Genomic DNA, 21,044 nt, shown 5'->3' with positions numbered 1-21,044 from the left:
TAGTAATTTCTCTTATTCTGTAGTGATCGATAGTCTCAGAGTTTAACCATTTGCAACCTTAGCTTACACCGTGGTTTGCGTGGTCTTAATCATTTGTGACGTCCGGTTTACCGTGGGTCTCTTTGGAATGAAATGTCAATTTCGTTACCGGTGTTTTTATACATTTCAGAGAAAAGGGCGGTTCCATGACACCTGATGTAATGGCTAGCCTCACGGGGGCGTGGCCACTGACTAGTTAAACTTTACATGGAAGACAGTTCTCTCATTTTAAAGGTTAACGTCACATTACATCATTTCACAAATAGTCTCATCTTTACTCATTCATTTAATACAAGAATTAGATGCAAACCCCATAATTGAGAAATGTACACATTCAGACGTACAGTTATGTGTGTTTCCTGTCCTTCATGAGATCACCAAATGAAACACACTCAACATGACTGTCCCATAAGTGGCCATAGACCATTCCCACATTCTCAAAAGTAGACATATTGTTAAATTCTCCCATTTTGGGGATCTATGAGTTTGGCCAAGTCTTTTTTTGTTCTCTCTAGTCTCTCTACCTCCATAATGCATGGCAGTTTACACCCAGAAAGGGCCACGTCATGGCAGTATACTACACAATAGTATTGTATTGCATCTCTATGGATCAATCATTGTCTATAATTCTATTTCATGGTAGCTATGAGAATTACCGATTTTAGTGTTCATGTAATTCTATTTCCTGGTAGGTATGACCAATCACAGTGTATATATAATTGTATTTCCTTGTAGGTGTGAGCGGTTGGAGGACCAGCTGAATGATCTGACTGAGCTCCACCAGGCCGAGACAGCCGACCTGAAACAGGAGCTGGCCAGCATTGAGGAGAGAGTGGCCTACCAAGCCTACGAGAGGGCTAGAGACATACAGGTACTGTACACACACACTGGTGCATTGCTACTGGCGTCAGCGCAATGACAGCAGCTAGCTGTTCCCATAGACTTCCAGTCATAGAGCCATTGACTATCAATTTAAAGAAATATATATTTAAAAAATGACATTTTTTGCAGTGTTTCCCCTATATATTAATATAGGGGAACCACTGCACACAATCTAGATTACTCTCTAAACTGATTTTATTTGAAACAAATCCCATTGCTTCTATTTTGAAATTGAATTCTGAACCCAAAGGCGATGTTTTCTAGACAGGGTTTATAGACCACGTTCTTCCCTCCCTCTCTCTCTCTCTCTCTCTCTCTCTCTCTCTCTCTCTCTCTCTCTCTCTCTCTCTCTCTCTCTCTCTCTCTCTCTCTCTCTCTCTCTCTCTCTCTCTCTCTCTCTCTCTCTCTCTCTCTCTCTCTCCCCTCTCCCTCTCTCTCTCTCTCCCCCTCTCCCTCCCCCTCTACAGGAGGCCCTAGAGTCATGCCAGACGCGGGTCTCTAAACTAGAGCTTCAGCAGCAGCAGCAACAAACCGTACAGCTTGAGTCCCGTGATGCCAGGGTGCTTCTGGGTAAAAGCATCAACATTATGCTCGCCATCGTCACCGTGATCCTTGTATGCGTCTCCACGGCCGCCAAGTTCGCCGCGCCCCTACTGCGGAGCCGTCGCCACGTGATGGGCACCTTCCTGGGCATGTGTCTGTTGGCGCTGTTCTGGAGGAACTGGGAGAATCTACAGTGTGCTGTGGAGAGGGTCCTGGTGCCAGCCTGAGGGAGGACAATAGTCTAATGGTGTCCATGTCACTCACTGCAACAAAGGATCTACGGACTGATCTCAGAACTCCAACAAAACAGCCTATTGATGTAGTAAAATGCAGAAGGTGCATAATGCAGAAGAAGTCCGATGGGGGGAAATGGAGCTAGCAAAGCATGGTCACTGACTAGTTAATCACATCACCCAGAATAACACTGAATATCAAGACAATGTGGGGTGAATGAACACACAATGACTGACATAACAACAGAAACTACAACCACACTGCTTGAGAATGTTGTAATCCTTAATCAATGCAATTGTAAGGTGTAATCTATGCTCCCAGAAACAAGTCTCACAGTGTTAAGTCCATCATGAGAGACTACTGACGTCAATATATAGGTTCTCCATTGGTCAAAAGAGGGGATGCTGTCCAGAACACACTACAACAAATAATTTCCAGACAGTCAGATCACGTGCATAGTGCAGAAGAATTGTGATAGAGCAAGGATGATTGGGGAAAGATGGGAGCTGGGTAAAGTATGGTTACTAACTGACTGACTGTTCATCACAATCTCCAATGTCTCTGACAGGGTTGGTAGGTTGGTCACGGCACACAATCAGAGGGAACGGTTGCATCACGGTTGTCTTACGGTCGCAGAGGTTCATGGTTCTTCACCCTATCCACGCCATCAATACACACACACACACGCACACACACAACTCAGCCTTGATGGGCGGCTCTCCCAACATTCTACTACAGAGACTACAGTCCACAATACAGGAGTCAGGGAGGTGGACATCTTGTTTTGATCTTTTATGTCTTAAGGCTTATGTCTTACAGCCAATCCTCATTCCTTCTTTATTACCTTGCCTGCAGTCAGAAGTTTGTCAGCCTTCTTTTAAAACTGTTGTTGACTTGGTTAGTTTACTTCTTTTATTGGATACATTTTAAAAGTGAAATATGTTTGATAGATTTTTTTTTTAACAACCACTTGTTTGTTTGTTGTTTTTAGGAAATAATGTTCTCTGTTTCCCTCTAGATGGAGAAGTGACGGGATGCTGTCTGAAGGTTGGGGGTTTGGGGGATGTAAAAAAAAAAAAAAAACATGTATTTTTTTTACTCCATCTACAAACTTATACATACGAACAACAAATTACAGACACAGCCAAACAATGACTACATCTCATCTGCCCAGAACAGCATGCTCACACACCCATCCCTAGTGCCTGCACTATTGTTTGCCACTTGTCCCTAAATTGTATCAATTTGTTTTTCTCAGTCGCCCGTACTATTTCAATATTTAAATTATACCGAATGCCAATAGTTCTAATGAATAGATAGAGAAAGTATTTCTCGGAGAGGAGGAGGGACTGATAAAGTTGATTGGCCAATTGATTGATGTTTGATGACCTTCAAGAGGAAATAGTGGACTCTCTATAACACTGTCATATGAGCCACTGGGCTATTTTACTGTCCCTCTAAAACACTTTTTCTGTTCCAATGGGTGATAGGCTAGCTAGCTACTCTAGTACAATGAGAAGCAACTGAGCATTGAGCAGCCTTACATACTCCGCAGTGGACAGAGGACACTACAGGTTTGCTTCAAGATAAGCTATAAAAGGAGTATATTTTATGGACGTCTGGGGGGTGGACTAGCATGGGGACTAGTATCTGACTAGTATCTGTATGTGGACTTAACATGACAGATATGGACCATATCTAATGTTTGTTTGTTGTAATAACATTTCCTCTAATTTGTTTGTTTGTGTTGACCTAGTTACTCACAGACAGGGTTGTTGTTATTTACCTGCTGCTGACTGTATGTACAGTATGAGATTTGGGTAATACTTTATTTTACAGCCCAGTTTTAGATGGTTCTAGTGTTGCAATACTCAGGTAACTTTCCGAAAATGTCCCATGTTTTCCAGAAATCCTGTTTGGAGGATTCCCAATTCCCTGCTTATTCCCATTTTGATTCCAGGAATCTTCCAACTGGGAATTTGGGGAAAGTTACCGGAATTTTGCAATTATTACGTAATTACTGTTTTAACATTTTAATTTCTAACTACAGTACCTGCTAAACAGGGGGTACAGAGATGATTTATGTTCCTCTGTTTTGATACACCTGAAGAATTTACCTGACCATGGATTAGATTCATTACAGTCTCTTATTCATCTTCAGTGAACATGGATTAGATTCATTACAGTCTCTTATTCATCTTCAGTGAACATGGATTAGATTCATTACAGTCTCTTATTCATCTTCAGTGAACATGGATTAGATTCATTACAGACTCTTATTCATCTTCAGTGAACATGGATTAGATTCATTACAGACTCTTATTCATCTTCAGTGCATAATAATATGATTTACCTGTTCTCATACATTATGTGCCTTCTTGTATGCGACAATTCTGTTTAAATTAAACCACAAAATGTAGTCAACAAACCACTCCATGATATTTGAGTGAGTGGGATATGTTGTGCTTGCCTGTCGGATGTTTGCCTATGGAAAAAAAAAGTCAGGAATACCACCTTAGTGGTATGGATGACAGTAATGGTCAAAATAATGAATGAACTAATGAAATAAAGTAGTTATTAGTTCATTCATGTCTGAGGTTTCTCCATTGATAAAGTCGAGCTGTCAACTGTCCAGGTCTGTACTATAACCACAAGGGGGTGGAAGTGCTTCAACATAAATCCTGATGAACAGTTACCTAAACAGTGCAACAGCAGCCTCGACTGGCCGTGATATATCACGACATGACTCCTCCACTAAGCTCTCTTCCGTCTAGTTTCCGTCTAACACTGCAGTGAATCAAGGTCTGTCTGTCCATCCGTGGATCGATTCCAGTGTAACTATGGCAAAAATTACCCCTCTTTCTCTCTGTGTGTGTTGTCTCCGACAGGGTTGCCATCCATGGGTTTCTAGGGTAGTGTTATAGTTCATAGAAAGAGATGCTGCTTAGCCTGGCGGGGGGGGGGGGGGGGAAGAAAACAGATTTCCTCTGCCTCTGCGATGTGGGTCACCTATCTGGCTGTGCCGTGTGTGTGTGTATGTTTGACCGACTTTGTGACTGCCTGCATGTCAGGAATAAGTGCAGAGAGAGAGAGAAGGAATGAGGATGGCACATGGATGCATAGAGCTAAAAATATGTATGTGTACAGCGTTCTAACTCTAGATAGATAGCAGTATCAAAAAAGTAAAATCTGAAAATAAGATACTGTAGCTAGCTGTATCTGACCGTGTGGATCACTGGTACCCATGTAATAGCTCCATCTTGCTGTATGAGGTATGGGAACCATAGACTGGGAGGTTGGAGCTTAAAACAGAGCCAGCCACACAATTTGTGTGTGTTGTGTGGGTGGACTAGCTCTGGTTGGCTTTGTGGAACAGCGAAGGCCTCTAGGGGAAAACACAAGCATCTCAGATGTGTGTGACACAGAGAGCATGGCTATGACTGAGCTACACACGCACGTTGGGACACAGGGATTAAGAGATGTAGTAGTGGGTATAAATGGGGGGCAATCATTTCTCAATTCACTCCAATCTGTTTTCTGTAAAGCTGTGTTTATTATGCACATAAAGAGAGAGCGCAAGAGAGAGAGAGAGCTGTCTGGATGTAACCTCATCGTTGAGTGTTTTCCATTCATTACTTCCCAGCTGTGTGTGTGTGTGTGTGTGTGTGTGTGTGTGTGTGTGTGTGTGTGTGTGTGTGTGTGTGTGTGTGTGTGTGTGTGTGTGTGGCTGCAGCCTATTAGCTTGGCTCTGCTTCATAATGAGCTAGTAATTATCCTGGGACTTCATCAATTCTCTACAGACACACACAGAGGATGCATCCCAAAAGGCACCCTATTCCCTATATAGTGCACTACTTTTGACCAGAGCTTATGGACTTTAGTGCTCTATATAGGGAATGTGGTGTAATTTAGGACAAAACCGCCGAGCAGAGGGGCTGGAGAGCCTCCTCAGGTTGGCATGGTGACCACAGCAGGCCAGGGGATGGGTCGGGGAAGTGAGCACTGTAAAGCGCTACTGGAGGAGAATGGGGTGAGGGTGAGATTATTTTTGCGTAGAGAAAGTTTAGACAATGTGTGCAAAATCATTGTCAAATCAAAATCATTATTTGATGTTACATCAATGCCATCCCTTAATTTGTGTGTGTGTGTGTGTGTGTTTATTTCTCAGATGGGAAAGTTATGACCTCGCCAACCAACTTTCAGGCGATGATTTAAACTGCTCTGGCAGTATAAGACCCTTCCTATTTCCTGTTGATGCTGTCATAGCAACAGCACATGTTTATCTTCACCTTGCCCTCTATTATAACAAAGTTTATCCCGGTTTTATTCATTATAATACAATGTGTCAATGCACTTTGAAACACATGAACAAATTGTTATACACACTACAAGACATGTAACCCAACAATATACACTACATGACCAAAGTATGTGGACACTCGTTGAACATCTCATTCCAAAATCATGGGCATTAATTTGGAGTTGTTCCCTTTGCTGTTCCCTTTGAGTGTGTTGCCCTTTGCTGTTATAACAGTCTCTACTCTTCTGGGAAGGCTTTCCACAAGATGTTGGAACATTTTACAAATTGACTTGTTGGAAAGGTGGCATCCTATTACAGTGCCATGATGAAAGTGCCAATGTTTGTCTATGGAGATTGCATGGCTGTGTGCTCGATTTTATAGACCTGTCAGCGACGGATGTGGCTGAAACAGCCGAATCCATTCAGTTGAAGGGGTGTCCACATACGTTTGTACACATAGTGTATGTATGCTTGAGTGTCCATGCAAGATTTACATTTCACAAGTTCACAAGGATCATAGTAATCTTCCTCAACTAACACACATGATATCAAATTCTGTTTTCTGTGGAAGTATTTGATCGGTAAGAACCCTGAATTGTTACATAACCCAGCAAAGCAATTCTTTCAAATGCCATAATTCAAAGGCACCTCAGATTTGCTGCTTTAGTTGCTTAGCAACCATCCAGCTCCACGGCTATGCTTGAAGGTAAAACACAGCAGCTGCAGCAGCACAGTTTTCCTAAGCAGTAGATTGTATGTCGGGTGAATGTGCGTCACTGTAGTTTTGAACCCAAAGGTTGCATTACATGTATTAGCTAATGTAACATTGTGAAAAGTTTATTTTACTCATTCCATGTGAAATAAGTTGATTGTGCAGGTGTAAATAAATAGCCCACTGGACTAACGTCATGTATCCAGGGGAACTCGGAGGCAACAGCACGTCACACCCGTGTTCATGGTCAATATTTCTTAGATTTGTGTCGGGACTATATGTTGTGGAATGATTAAATAGTATGAATAAATAAATCAAAATAACATTGTTTTATGAATATATGTCAATCATTATTTGAATATGTCGGTAACCCGTTGTATAAAAGTGATAATGCCCTAAAGGCCGGTGTTTGGAGGATAAATTGGCACGGTTTGCCAGCCCGAGACAAAGTCTCGAACCTAACAACACCCATGCCAATATATCCTCCAAACACCGGCTTATCGGGCATTATCACTCAAATAAACCATACAAACTATACATTCCATCATCATCTCTGCATGTTAAAACACATAGACAAAACAAAGACCACAGTATGTTTGACTGAGAGGATCCAAGGAGAACTCTTTCCCCTCCTTATGACCTCACAATGGGAACATTCTCTCTGGGAATATTCTCTTGGCCTTCCAGGACAAACAAGTTCTCTTCTCTCTGAGAAACACTGACTACCACTGCATGAAGTCAACATTCCTAACCTCCCGTCAGTCCCCTGGCTCTGCTGTGGCTGTTCAGACGTAGAAATAGAGCAGGAAAAGTCCCTCAGACCATGACAATCTAACAGTACATTCATGGATGCACCCAATATGGCTGACATGGTATTTGTGATGCATATTATTGCCTAACTTCTCCTGCCAATGCTGTGGCTGCGGCTGTTCAACCCATGAAAGCCCCTCAGACCATGACAATCTAACAGTACATTCAATATGGCTGTCATGGTCTTGTGATGCATAGAATTGCTATGGTAATTATATTTTTATAGTTCAGTTTACACAGAGATACATCTTAAGCGTATTCACATGGGACTAGTATTACCATAGAACGTCGGTATTGTAATAATTACCCCAGCATGTCCGTGCACGATTCGGAAGGGATTAGCTTTACCAAACTGCCCCTGTGTGTGTCTGTGGCAACCACTTCCTTATCTGACGGTACATCTGTTTGAGGAAACAGACACGTGGAATTGATGAAACTATTTCTAAAGAGACATCAATCTTTCTGTCTGTTGTTGAATTTCCTTGTCTCATTGACTCTTGGATCTTGTTTTCTGTCCTTATCACTCACTCATTCACTCACTCACTCACTCACTCACTCACTCACTCACTCACTCACTCACTCACTCACTCACTCACTCACTCACTCACCCACACACACACTTACCAAAATATTTTTATGCACTCCATTTACAGACAGTTCTGTCACATCACATGCAAGTGTTTGTTTCTCAGTGCTGTACAGATATAGGAAAACATGTTGTTTTGAACACTTTTCTCATTCAGATAAAACATGCTGCTTGATTCATGTGTGAGCACTTCCTGCTTTGTGTTGTGATATGAACATCCTCTGGTGAGGGAGGGAGGCCAACGAGGAGTTAAGCCCTCTCTCATCTCTTCTCTTCTACTCTCTTCTCATCTAGTCCTCTAGAGTCATATTTTCAGACTCTGTCTCACGGCACGATTCTGGCTTGTTGCGTAGATAAGCTGCCATATGTGAGAAAGACAGTCGTAGATAAGCAGCCAGATGTGAGTGAGAGAAAGAAAGGAAGGAGGAAGAAAGAGAAAAGTGGAGAGGGGGGTGAGGGGAGGACGTATACTTGAGAAGCGTTTTTTAGAATAAGAGCTGTTCATTAGCAGTAAACATGAGAAAGAGAGAAAAACTCAAACCGGGGGAGGGGAAACAAACAATGGAGGGGTAATGATCAGCAATCTGCAGAGCTAGCTGTCAGCCTCCACAGCCACACACATGCAAATTATATTTAGCCTAATCCCTAATCCTAAACCTAACCTTAAATCTAAAATATCATCTTTCCTTTTGGGGACCGGCGAAATGTCCTCACATTTTCTTTGTTTTACTATCCTTGTGAGGACTTTTGGTACCCAAAAGGATAGTAAAGTTAGACACACACACACACACACAAACACACATTGCTGAGAGATTAGTGTTTTTCTAGGTCGGTTCAGTTTCAGTTTGATTATTAAAAAATAATCACATAAATGCATTCTAAAATAACATATGGAAGTGTTTTAAAATGGTCATACCATGTATCATTTAGATATTTGGACTTTTAGGCCTCTTTTAGGTATATAAAAAAAAATATATAAAAAATATAGAATTTGGCTTTACTTCTATAGCCCATAGAAACACATTGAGTAAGACATTCTTAAAATGGCAAGAAAGACAGTCAAAAGAAAAATAATAAGGAATAAGGTTTTGAAGTGTCTGTCCTATATCTAGGAGATATAAGAAAGTTCTGGAAACGTTTTTTTTTTACACATATTTAACCCCTTATTTTCTTTTCACAAAACTACCTCCCTTACTTCTATTTTTTGTATGGGTTACCTTCAGACGAGCGTTCATGAGAGTCTCCCCTTTTCACATATTAGTTTGTAGCTCAAATGGTTCAGACGCTACAGACATAAATTGGCACATCAGCTTTGCCAACTTCAGATGAGTCCTGTGACTCTTGTTGGGCTCGTGGAGCAAAAAGGATAATATTGTAGTTTGTAGTAATAGCCAAACCGTTCAGACGCTACAGATGTTTTCATGAGAAGACCAATTTTCGGGATGTCTTATGGTCTGACAAACATCACTATAGTTCGGCCACCTTCCACCGCAGATGCGGAAGGCTGACATAGGCGGATGCGGTGGATTGGCTGATATCTCTAGCTTAAAGTGACAGATTTTGATGGGGATTTTTGTATTATGTTACTTAGATTGGCGCACTGGTGCAAATTTTAATAACTGAACCCCCACCGAAATGTTGGTTAATCGCTCAGCAAAAACACACACACACACACACACACACACACACACACACACACACACACACACACACACACACACACACACACACACACACACACACACACACACACACACACACACACACACACACACACAGAGTCTGGATCTCATTATAAGTAAATACATTTGGCACTGGGTCCGTGTGTGTGTGAGCGGGAGAGAGCAAGAGGGAGTGCTGAAAAGCTTTCAGAACTTTGGCGCACACACACCACTGTGCAGAATCAGTTGTAGAAAAAAAGGGAAGGAGACGGAGGTTGTTGTTTGGAAAAACTGCATATTTTTGCTTTCATTCTGCTCCTCCCCTCTTCTCTCTCGGCATCTCTCTCTCCCACGCTACCAAGAAGAGAGCAGAGGCTTCAGCTCCCTGGAACTCTCCACTACTCCTAAGGTATTGACTGTGTGTGTAGTGTCTGTTTGTTTGTGTGTGTGTGTGTTTGCCAGCTGCTGTGCTGCCTTTCAGCTCTTTCCGTGTGTTTTGTCTCTGCCTGCAGCTGAGGTGGGCGTGTGGAGGAGTTCACTGACCATCTCGCCTACTCTCTATCTTCCCCCATCATTCTTTCTCTCTCTCTTTTGTTCTCTCTCTCTCGTTCTCTCTCTCTCTGCAATTGCAGGGAGGTCATGGATGGACTGCGATTACCTCCACTCATAGAGGATGCGCTCGAATCTACAGGTCTGTGCCCTCGTTGCCAGCGTGTGTGTGTGTGTGCAAATTGTTTGTTGAGTATCTGTTTACGAGTGTATGTATTTATGCAGGGGTGTCATGCCCCTCCAAAAATCTGAGGGGGCCCAAAGTTCATGAGGATGGCTGGGGGGTGGTCCTATGAGGATGGCTAGCTCATCCGTGTGTGAAAGTTGGAGAATTCAGCATTTTTCAAACAACTGAAACTGTTTTTTACTGCAACCGAGAGCCATAATCATTATGCTTAATTATATGTAAAAAAATATGTTTATTTTTCTGAATATCTAACCATACCTCTTGAGCTGACTGTCCTGACTGGTGGTTATTGTTTAAACGAAACAACATGTGACCGACCGGCTCGATTTGGTCTTATGTAGCAAAATTTGAAATTGTGTTTTGTGCAAGTAGAGACTCAGAGCTAGAAAATGGTATATCATACACTACAGATGAGGAACAATGGGAAAGTAATTCCGCTTTGAAAGTTGATAATCTTGTAACCCCATTTTTGAGAAAATGGCCCTTAAATATTTTGGTACACCTACTGGAGAGCTCTTCTTTGTCTACACCCATTCACCATTGTTCATATCCTCTTAAGCTTTAGCCCCACCCATCTCTTTAAGGATTCACATGTGGGCCATGTGCTGAACAGAGTGTGTACAGTAGTATACTAAACAACCAAAGATTTCAAGACTAAAGACCGGGTTATACTATGTCAATCGACATGTCTGTAGACAGTTGTCCCAGTGACATCCTGAACATTCTATTGTCGTCCGACATCAAACTTGTTGTTATGAAAAAGTATAAACACAAAAACGACAGGCTGCCTGGTGGTCCAAAATAGCAGAACTGGTGTATTTTAACACCAGTAAACCCATCAGTTTAAAAATGAATTTAATATACAGTATGTCAATCTAGCAAACCAGGCAACTAAAAGCAACTTTCTAAATGTTTTGGTTGTTTCTAGCTTGTTAGTTAATGTTAAGTTAGCTAGCGAGCCAGTTCAAATAATGACCATATCATATAGCTGACAACGTCTTAAATTGAGATAATTTGTATTAATTATTACAGGAAAATAAACTCACAGAAGATCATTATTTACAAGTTAATAGCGAGTTAATTACAGAAAATAGTTTACGGTTGTGAGTGTGAAGAAATAAAAGAATGGCATTCTAACGAAACCTTTTGAACTTGGACACTGTCCAATCCTAATTTGACTTTGGTGCAGGTCATGTTGTTCTTCACATTAATGTCTCTGGTAAATGCATGCTATATGAAATACAATCAAAGTTTATTTGTCACATGGACAGGATACAGAAGGTGTAAAAAACGGTACTTTGAAATGGTTACTTGCATAGTGGAGTCTTTTGATTAGACATGTAGCTAGCTAAACAATGAACCATAATCCCAACTCATAACGTTACTACCCTGTATGAATCTGCAGGTAGGTAACCAACTAGGTTTAATGTTAGCTAGATAGCTAACATTAGGCTATAACTAGCAATGCAAATGACTCTGAGATACGAATAATATTACTACACAGATCATACACGTCATGTTAGCTAGCAAGTAATGAAACAACTTTTTGACAAAATTAGACATATATAATATCTGAAAATGTAGCTAGCTAGACGCTCTTACCCATATACATGGATGAACGCTTCTCCCTCTCTGTCATGGATGCCATGGTTAGCCTTAGTTTGAAGATGCAATCCGGAGACAGGTGTTTTATACAACAGCCTTCTGTGTTCTCCTTTTGACTCTCTTCGCATATTTGCAATCAAATGCCAGAATTTTCTCCATCTCCTTAGCTATCATGCTCTGCTTCCACCGGGCATTCCACATATTTCACAACTCAGTCCTCCAGAAAGTGGAGAGCAATACTTTTGCAGTTCTTCGTGATATCTTTCAAAAGAAAGAATTGCCTACACATACTGAGCCGCTCATGTTATAGAAAGAAGCATGCTACATGACAGACCAATCCGAACTCATCTCTCGGCATGTCCAGCCCATCTATTATTACATTTACATTTAAGTCATTTAGCAGACGCTCTTATCCAGAGCGACTTACAAATTGGTGCATTCACCTTATGATATCCAGTGGAACAACCACTTTACAATAGTGCATCTAAATTTTTTAAGGGGGGGGGGGGGGTTAGAAGGTTTACTTTATTCTATCCTAGGTATTCCTTAAAGAGGTGGGGTTTCAGGTGTCTCCGGAATCTGAATATTATCTCAGCCAATGATGGCTAGCAGGAAGGTACCTGTCTTTTTCTGTGGTTAAACCAACTAGGCTTGTTATCTAACAAATGTATTCGCATTTACAGATGGCTTACAAGTTTGTTATTAAGGCACATGAAGGTTCACATGGTCCAGAAGGCATTTCTCTCAAAAAGCATATTTTGTTAAAAAAAACAAATGTTTACGTTCAAATGTAATCAATTGTGCTATTTTGTTCATTTTTTTGCATTGATTGTAACTTATTTTTTTACTTATTTTGTACATAATGTTGCTGCTACCGTCTCTTATGACCGAAAATAACTTTTGGACATCAGAACTGGGATTACTCACCACGGACTGGAAGAAGCTTTTTCCTTAAACGAGTCTGACGAGAAAGACTGCTCTCCTGAGAACAGGCCCAGATCGACTTAATTTGCGTGAAGATAAGACAAAGGAAAAGAGGACGCAGATCAGGCTGCCTTTTGAGAATCCGTAGGCGAGCGAGAACTCCCATTGCCATCAATTCTACTTGCTAACATGCAATCATCGGAAAATAAAATGGATGACCTACAATTATGATTATCTTACCAACGGGACATTAAGAACTGTAATATCCTATGTTTCACAGAGTCGTGGCTGAACGACGACACGGACAATATAGAGCTGGAGGGGTTTTCAATGCACCAGCAGAACAGAGAAGCCACATCTGGTAAGAAGAGGAGTGGAGGTGTGTGTCTTTTTGTCAATAACAGCTGGTGTGTGATGTCCAATATAAAAGAAGTCAAATCTGACCATAATTCTATCCTCCTGATTCCTGCTTACAAGCAAAAACTAAAGCAGGAAGTACCAGTGACTCGCTCAATGCGGAAGTGGTCAGATGGTGCGGATGCTACGCTACAGGACTGTTTTGCTAGCATAGACTGGATGTTCCGGGATTCATCTAATGGCATTGAGGAGTGTACCACCTCAGTCATCGGCTTCATCAATAAGTGCAACGACGACGTCGTCCCCACAGTGACCGTACGTACATATCCCAACCAGAAGCCATGGATTACAGGCAACATGCGCATCGAGCTAAAGGCTAGAGCTGCCGCTTTCAAAGAGCGGGACACTAATCTGGACGCCTATAAGGAATCCCCTTATGCCCTCAGACGAACCATCAAACAAGCAAAGCGTCAATACAGGATTAAGATCGAATCGTTCTACACAGGATCTGACACTATTACGGACTACAAAGGGGAACCCTAACGCGAGCTGCCCAGTGATGCGAGCCTACCAGATGAGCTAAATGCCTTTTATGCTCACTTCGAGGCAAGCAACACTGAAGAATGCACGTGAGCACCAGCTGATAACGCTCTCGGAGCCGATGTGAGCAAGACCTTAAAACAGGTCAACATTCACAAAGCTACGAGGCCAGATGGGTTACCAGGATGTGTACTCAAAGCATGCGCAGACCAACTGGAAAGTGTCTTCACTGACATTTTCTGTAATACCTACATGTTTCAAGCAGACCACCATAGTCCCTGTACCCAAGGAAGCGAAGGTAACCTGCCTAAATGAATACCGCCCCATAGCACTCACGTCAGTAGCCATGAAGTGCTTTGAAAGGCTGGTCATGGCTCACATCAACAGCATCCTCCCGGATACCCAGACCCACTCCAATTCGCATACCGCCCCAACAGATCCACAGATGACGCAATCTTAATCGCACTCCACATTGTCCTTTCCCACCTGGACAAAAGGAACACCTATGTGAGAATGCTGTTCATTGACTACAGCTCAGCATTCAACACCATAGTGCCCACGAAGCTCATCACTAAGCTAAGGACCTTGGGACTAAACACCTCCCTCTGCAACTGGATCCTGGACTTCCTGACGGGCTGCCCCCAGGTGGTAAGGGTAGGCAACAACATGTCTGCCACGCTGATCCTCAACACTGGGGCCCATCAGGGGTGTGTACTTAGTCCCCTCCTGTACTCCCTGTTTACCCATGACTGCATGGTTAAACACGACTCCAACACCATCATTACGTTTGCTGACGACACAACAGTGCTAGGCCTGATCACCGACAACGATGAGACAGCCTATAGGGAGGAGGACAGAGAACTGGCAGTGTGGTGCCAGGACAACAACCTCTCCCTCAATGTGAGCAAAGCAAAGGAGCTGATCATGGACTACAGGAAAACAGGCCCGCCTTTTAACATCAACGGGGCTGTAGTGGAGTGCGTCAAGAGTTTCAAGTTCCTTGGTGTCCACATCATCAATGTTCTATCATGGTCCAAACACACCAAGACAGTCGTGAAGAGGGCACGACAATAACCTTTCCCTTCAGGAGACTGAAAAGATTTGGCATGGGTCCCCAGATCGTCAAAAAGTTCTACTGCCGCACCGTCGAGAACATCCTGACCGGTTGCTGTGAAGAGGCGACTCCGGGATGCTGGCCTTCTAGGCAGAGTTCCTCTGTCCAGTGTCTGTGTTCTTTTGCCCATCTAAATCTTTTATTTTTATTGGCCTGTCTGAGATATGGCTTTTTCTTTGTAACTCTATAACGCCAGCATCCCGAAGTCGCCTTTTCACTGTTGACGTTGAGACTGGTGTTTTGTGGGTACTATTTAAGGAAGCTGCCAGTTTAGGACTTGTGAGGCGTATGTTTCTCAAACTCTAATGTACTTCTCTAATGTACTTCTCCTCTTGCTCAGTTGTGGACTGGGACCTCCCACTCCTTCTTCTATTCTGGTTAGCGCCAGTTTGCGCTGTTCTGTGAAGGGAGTAGTACACAGCGTTGTATGAGATCTTCAGTTTCTTGGCAATTTCTCGCATGGAATAGCCTTCATTTCTCAAAACAAGAATAAACTGACAAGTTTCAGAATAAAGTTATTTGTTTCTGGCCATTTTGAGTCTGTAATCAAACCCACAAATGCTGCTGCTCCAGATAGTCAACTAGTCTAAAGAAGGCCAGCTTTATTGCTTATTTTACTAGGCAAGTCAGTTAAGAACAAATTCTTATTTTTAATGTCGGCCTAGGAACAGTGGGTTAACTGCCTTGTTCAGGGGCAGAACGACAGATTTTTACCTTGTCAGCTCAGGGATTCGATCTTGCAACATTTCGGTTACTAGTCCAGCACTCTAACCACTAGGCTACCTGCCACCCCTTTAATCAGGACAATAGTTTTCAGCTGTGCTAACGTAATTGCAATAGGCTTTTCTTATGATCAATTAGCCTTTTAAAATGATAAACTTGGATTAGCTAACACGACGTGCCATTGGAACACAGGAGTAATGGTTGTTGATAATGGGCCTCTGTATGCCTATGTAGATATTCCATTAAAAATCAGCTGTTTCCAGCTACAATAGTCATTTACAACATTAACAATGTCTACACAGACAACACATTTGCTTTTCTTTCAAAAACAAGGACATTTCTAAGCGACCCCAAACTTTTGAACGGTAGTGTATATACTAGGCGGTGTCAGAGGAAAGCCCATAACATTCTCAGAGACTCCAGTCACCCAAGTCATAGACTGTTTTCTCTGCTACTGCACGGCAAGCGGTCCCGGAGCGCCAAGTCTAGGACCAAAAGGCTCCTTAACAACTTCTACCCCCAAGCCATAAGACTGCTGAACAATTAATCAAATGGCCACCAGCCTATTATATTGACCCCCTCTCCATTTGTTTTGCTGCTACTCACTGTTTATTATCTATGCATAGTCACTTCACCCCTACCTACATGTACCATTTACCTCTAACCTTTACCCCCGCATACTGACTCGGTACCGGTACCCCCTGTATATAGCCTCGTTATTGTTATGTTATTGTATTACTTTTTATAGTTTTTTTTTATTTGGTAAATATTTTCTTAACTCTTCTTGAACTTCACTGTTTGATAAGGGCTTGTAAGTAAGCATTTCATGGTAAGGTCTACACTCGTTGTACTCGGCAAATGTGACAAAGAAAGTTTGATTTGATTTTTGATTTGAAATGCCTCTCCTGTGAAGTAGTGATGTGGCGACATACGCCTAGTTTCCTGAAACGAGTCACAAATATGCTTCTCTGCCTCTGCTAAAATCTGGGTAAAATATTGAAAGGGATGTGTCTCTTACTCAGTACATTTAGTTATTGCTTGCTTTTCTCAAGTCTAGCATGCCAGCTAAAATAGTTAGACAAGCTAGCTACTCTAACTTGATTGATAGCCTGAAATGGCTTCTTGGTAGCTAGTTATGAGGTTGGGAGATTGGATTAGCTAAACCCAACTATAGGCATGAGGCCTCTGTCTTTATATGTACATATTTGCATGTGTTTTTGCATATCTCTGTGTGTGTATGTGTGTATTTCTGTGATGGTTCTATAACATCTTTCAACAGCACCAGGTCAAAAGAGCAGATACACTCAACTGATATGATAATATCTTTGTATGTATAGGTCTGTGTGGTCAGTGAGGAAGATCAGAGAATGTTCCTGAACAGGAGAGAGGGATGAGCTGTTAAACTGAGGAGGTGGAGAGGGGCACGTGGTCAGGTGGTTGGAGAAGAGAGGAGAGGAACGAGAGGGGGGGAGAGAGACCGATGTGCTAGCTAGTTTGTTCTCTTCATATCAGATAAGAGGAGAGCTACATTCCGTCTCTGTTGTCAGGCTTCAGGACTTCAGATAGGAGAGACTGCAGAAAGGAGACAGAGCGGATGTTACTGTGTGCTATCTATGGGACTACAGTAGATTTAATGGTGCAACCACAACCACAGCATCAGGTATGAATGGACTGTTTTAATGATGGGGTGGAAGTGGAAATAATATTGCCAGGGGTGTATAGAGGCAGTCAGTCGAAGTGAATGGTCAATTATTAAGGATGACTGTGATCTCATGTTATGTGATGTTACAGAGTCAGGTTTGATGGATGGAGAATTGTACAGTGGGAATAGCATTTTACAAAATGCTGTATTGTCAGTCTTTAGAAGTGAATAGTCAATAGAAATTATTGTATGTGATTTGATACGATCTGATGTTTCTTTAAATAATAATGTTTAGTGATGTAACATTTACCAGTTCCTTCTTGATCAGCTCTTGCTTGAATGATCTGTAACCAGTTCTATTTTTTAGTACATTTTTATGAAGGTGCCATGTCTGACTGCTGATATTCTGTTTAAACTCAGTTCAGTTCAAATCAAATCAAATGTATTTGTCACATACACATGTTTAGCAGATGTTAATGCGAGTGTAGCGTAGTGCTTGTGCTTCTAGTTCCGACCATGCAGTAATATCTAACAAGTAATCTAACCTAACAATTTCACAACAACTACCTTATACACACAAGTGTAAAGGAATGAATACGAATATGTACAAAAATATATGAATGAGTGATGGTATAGAACGGCATAGGCAAGATGCAGTAGATGGTATAGAGTACAGTATATACATATAAGATGAGTAATGTAGGGTATGTAAACATTATATAAAGTGGCGTTGTTTAAAGTGGCTAGTGATACATTTAGTTACATCAAGATGGCAAGATGCAGTCGATGGTATAGCGTACAGTATATACATATGAGATGAGTAATGTAGGGTATGTAAACATTATATAAAGAGTCATTTTTTTAAGTGGCTAGTGATACATTTAATTTCCTCAAGATGGCAAGATGCAGTAGATGGTATAGAGTACAGTATATACATATGAGATCAGTATTGTAGGGTATGTAAACATTATATAAAGTGTCATTTTTTAAAGTGGCTAGTGATAAGTTGATAAATTTTTCCATCTATTAAAGTGGCTAGAGTTGAGCCTGTATGTTGGCATCAGCCACCCATTGTTAGTGATGGCTGTTTAACAGTCTCTCGGTCTCCGCTTTGATGCACCTGTACTGACCTCGCCTTCTGGATGATAGCGGGGTGAACAGGCAGTGGTTCGGGTGGTTGTTGTCTTTGATAATCTTGTTGGCCTTCCTGTGACATCGGGTGGTGTAGGTGTCCTGGAGGGCAGGTAGTTTGCACCCGGTGATGCGCTGTGCAGACCTCACTACCCTCTGGAGAGCCTTGCGGTTATGGGCGGAGCAGCTGCCGTACCGGGCGGTGATACAGCCCGACAGGATGCTCTCGATTGTGCATCTGCAAAAGTTTGTGAGTGTGTTTGGTGACAAGCCGAATTTCTTCAGCCTCCAGAGGCTGCTGCACCTTCTTCACCATGCTGTCTGTGTGGGTGGACCATTTCAGTTTGTCTGTGATGTGTACGCCGAGGAACTTAAAACTTTCCACCCTCTCCACTACTGTCCCGTCGATGTGGATAGGGGGCTGCTCCCTCTGCTGTTTCCTGAAGTCCACGATCATCTCCTTTGTTTTGTTGATTTTGAGTGTGAGGTTATTTTCCTGACACCACACTCCGAGTGCCCTCACCTCCTCCCTGTAGGCCGTCTCGTCGTTGTTGGTAATCAAGCCTACCACTGTAGTGTCGTCTGCAAACTTGATGATTGAGTTGGAGGCGTGCATGGCCACGCAGTCATGGGTGAACAGGGAGTATAGGAGAGGGCTGAGAACGCACCCTTGTGGGGACCCAGTGTTGAGGATCAGCGGGGTGGAGATGTTGTTACCTACCCTCACCACCTGGGGGCGGCCCGTCAGGAAGTCCAGGACCCAGTTGCACAGGGCGGGGTCGAGACCCAGGGTCTTGAGCTTAATGAATAGGGTACTATGGTGTTAAATGCTGAGCTGTAATCGATGAACACCATTCTTACATAGGTATTCCTCTTGTCCAGATGGGTTAGGGCAGTGTGCAGTGTGATGGCGATTGCGTTGTCTGTGGACCTATTTGGGCGGTAAGCAAATTGGAGTGGGTCTAGGGTGTCAGGTAGGGTGGAGGTGATATGGTCCTTGACTAGTCTCTCAAAGCACTTCATGATGACGGAAGTGAGTGCTATGGGGTGGTAATTTAGCTCAGTTACCTTAGCTTTCTTGGGAACAGGAACAATGGTGGCCCTCTTGAAGCATGTGGGAACAGCAGACTGGGATAAGGATTGATTGAATATGTCCGTAAACACACCAGACAGCTGGTCTGCGCATGCTCTGAGGACGCGGCCGGGGACACCGGTTGGGCCTGCAGCCTTGCGAGGGTTAACACGTTTAAATGTTTTACTCACGTTGGCTACAGTGAAGGAGAGCCCGCAGGTTTTGGTAGCGGGCCGTGTCAGTGGCACTGTATTGTCTTCAAAGCGGGCAAAGAATTTGTTTAGTCTGTCTGGGAGCAAGGCATCGTGGTCCGCGACGGGGCTGGTTTTTCTTTTGTAGTCCGTGATTGACTGTAGACCCTGCCACATACCTCTCGTGTCTGAGCTGTTGAATTGCGACTCCACTTTGTCTCTATACTGACGCTTAGCTTGTTTGATTGCCTTGCGGAGGGAATAGCTACACTGTTTGTATTCAGTTATGTTTCTGGTCACCTTTCCCTGATTAAAAGCAGTGGTTCGCGCTTTCAGTTTTGCGCGAATTCTGCCATCAATCCACGATTTCTGGTTGGGGAATGTTTTAATAGACGCTGTGGGTACAACATTGCCGATGCACTTGCTAATAAACTCGCACACCGAATCAGCGTATTCGTCAATGTTGTTGTTCGACGTTATGCGGAACATATCCCAGTCCACGTGATCGAAGCAATCTTGACGCGTGGAATCTGATTGGTCGGACCAGCGTTGAACAGACCTGAGTGCGGGAGCTTCCTGTTTTAGTTTCTGTCTATAGGCTGGAAGCAACAAAATGGAGTCGTGGTCAGCTTTTCCGAAAGGAGGGCGGGGGAGGGCCTTATATGCGTCGCGGAAGTTAGAATAACAATGATCCAGGGTTTTACCAGCCCTGGTTGCACAATCGATATGCTGATAGAATTTGGGGAGCCTTGTTTTCAGATTAGCGTTGTTAAAATCCCCGGCTACAATAAATGCAGCTTCAGGATATGTGGTTTCCAGTTTACATAGAGTCCAATGAAGTTCTTTCAGAGCCGTCGATGTGTCTGCTTGGGGGGGAATATACATGACTGTGATTATGATCGAAGAGAATTCTGTTGGTAGATAATGTGGTCTGCATTTGATTGTGAGGAATTCTAAGTCAGGTGAACAAAAGGACTTGAGTTCCTGTATGTTGTTATGATCACACCACGTCTCGTTAATCATAAGGCATACACCCCCGCCTTTCTTCTTACCAGAGAGATGCTTGTTTCTTTCGGCGCGGTGCATGAAGAAACCAGGTGGCTGTACCAACTCAGATAGCGTGTCTCAAGTGAGCCATGTTTCCGTGAAACAAAGAACGTTATAATACCTGATGTCTCTCTGGAAAGCTACCCATGCTCGGATTTCGTCTATCTTGTTGTCAAGAGACTGGACATTGGCAAG

General features: G+C 42.7%; 2 protein-coding genes across 7 annotated transcripts in view; both read left to right on the top strand.

The window, feature by feature from the left end:
* Window positions 1–2,389, top strand: part of LOC106573052 (transmembrane and coiled-coil domain protein 3) — a 48,502-nt gene extending 46,113 nt beyond the window's left edge. Inside the window, exons 6-8 of one of the 2 annotated variants that reach the window (XR_001321250.3) lie at window positions 775–910; window positions 1,389–1,800; window positions 2,267–2,389. Coding sequence is in view for 1 of the 2 variants with exons in the window: in XM_014147690.3 (XP_014003165.2) it covers window positions 775–910; window positions 1,389–1,691 (439 nt within the window). In the remaining variant the exon portion in view is untranslated. Of the gene's footprint in view, window positions 1–774; window positions 911–1,388; window positions 2,010–2,266 lie in introns of those variants that run through there. The other variant, XM_014147690.3, reaches the window with a different exon arrangement.
* Window positions 2,390–9,915: 7,526 nt separating this feature from the next.
* LOC106573051 (uncharacterized) overlaps window positions 9,916–21,044 on the top strand; it is a 68,455-nt gene continuing 57,326 nt past the window's right edge. For 2 of the 5 annotated variants that reach the window (XR_014380828.1, XM_082962460.1), the window contains exons 1-3: window positions 9,918–10,176; window positions 10,400–10,458; window positions 13,313–13,393. Coding sequence is in view for 1 of the 5 variants with exons in the window: in XM_082962460.1 (XP_082818586.1) it covers window positions 10,407–10,458; window positions 13,313–13,393 (133 nt within the window). In the remaining 4 variants the exon portion in view is untranslated. Of the gene's footprint in view, window positions 10,177–10,399; window positions 10,459–13,312; window positions 13,394–17,183; window positions 17,427–21,044 lie in introns of those variants that run through there. The other 3 variants (XR_014380825.1, XR_014380826.1, XR_014380827.1) reach the window with 3 other exon arrangements.

The sequence above is a fragment of the Salmo salar genome, chromosome 16, assembly GCF_965601325.2.
Source record: "Salmo salar chromosome 16, fSalSal1, whole genome shotgun sequence".
NCBI classification, from domain to species: Eukaryota; Metazoa; Chordata; class Actinopteri; order Salmoniformes; family Salmonidae; genus Salmo; species Salmo salar.
Note: the sequence above shows the minus strand (reverse complement) of the source record. Positions and strands in the feature narration are given on the sequence as shown.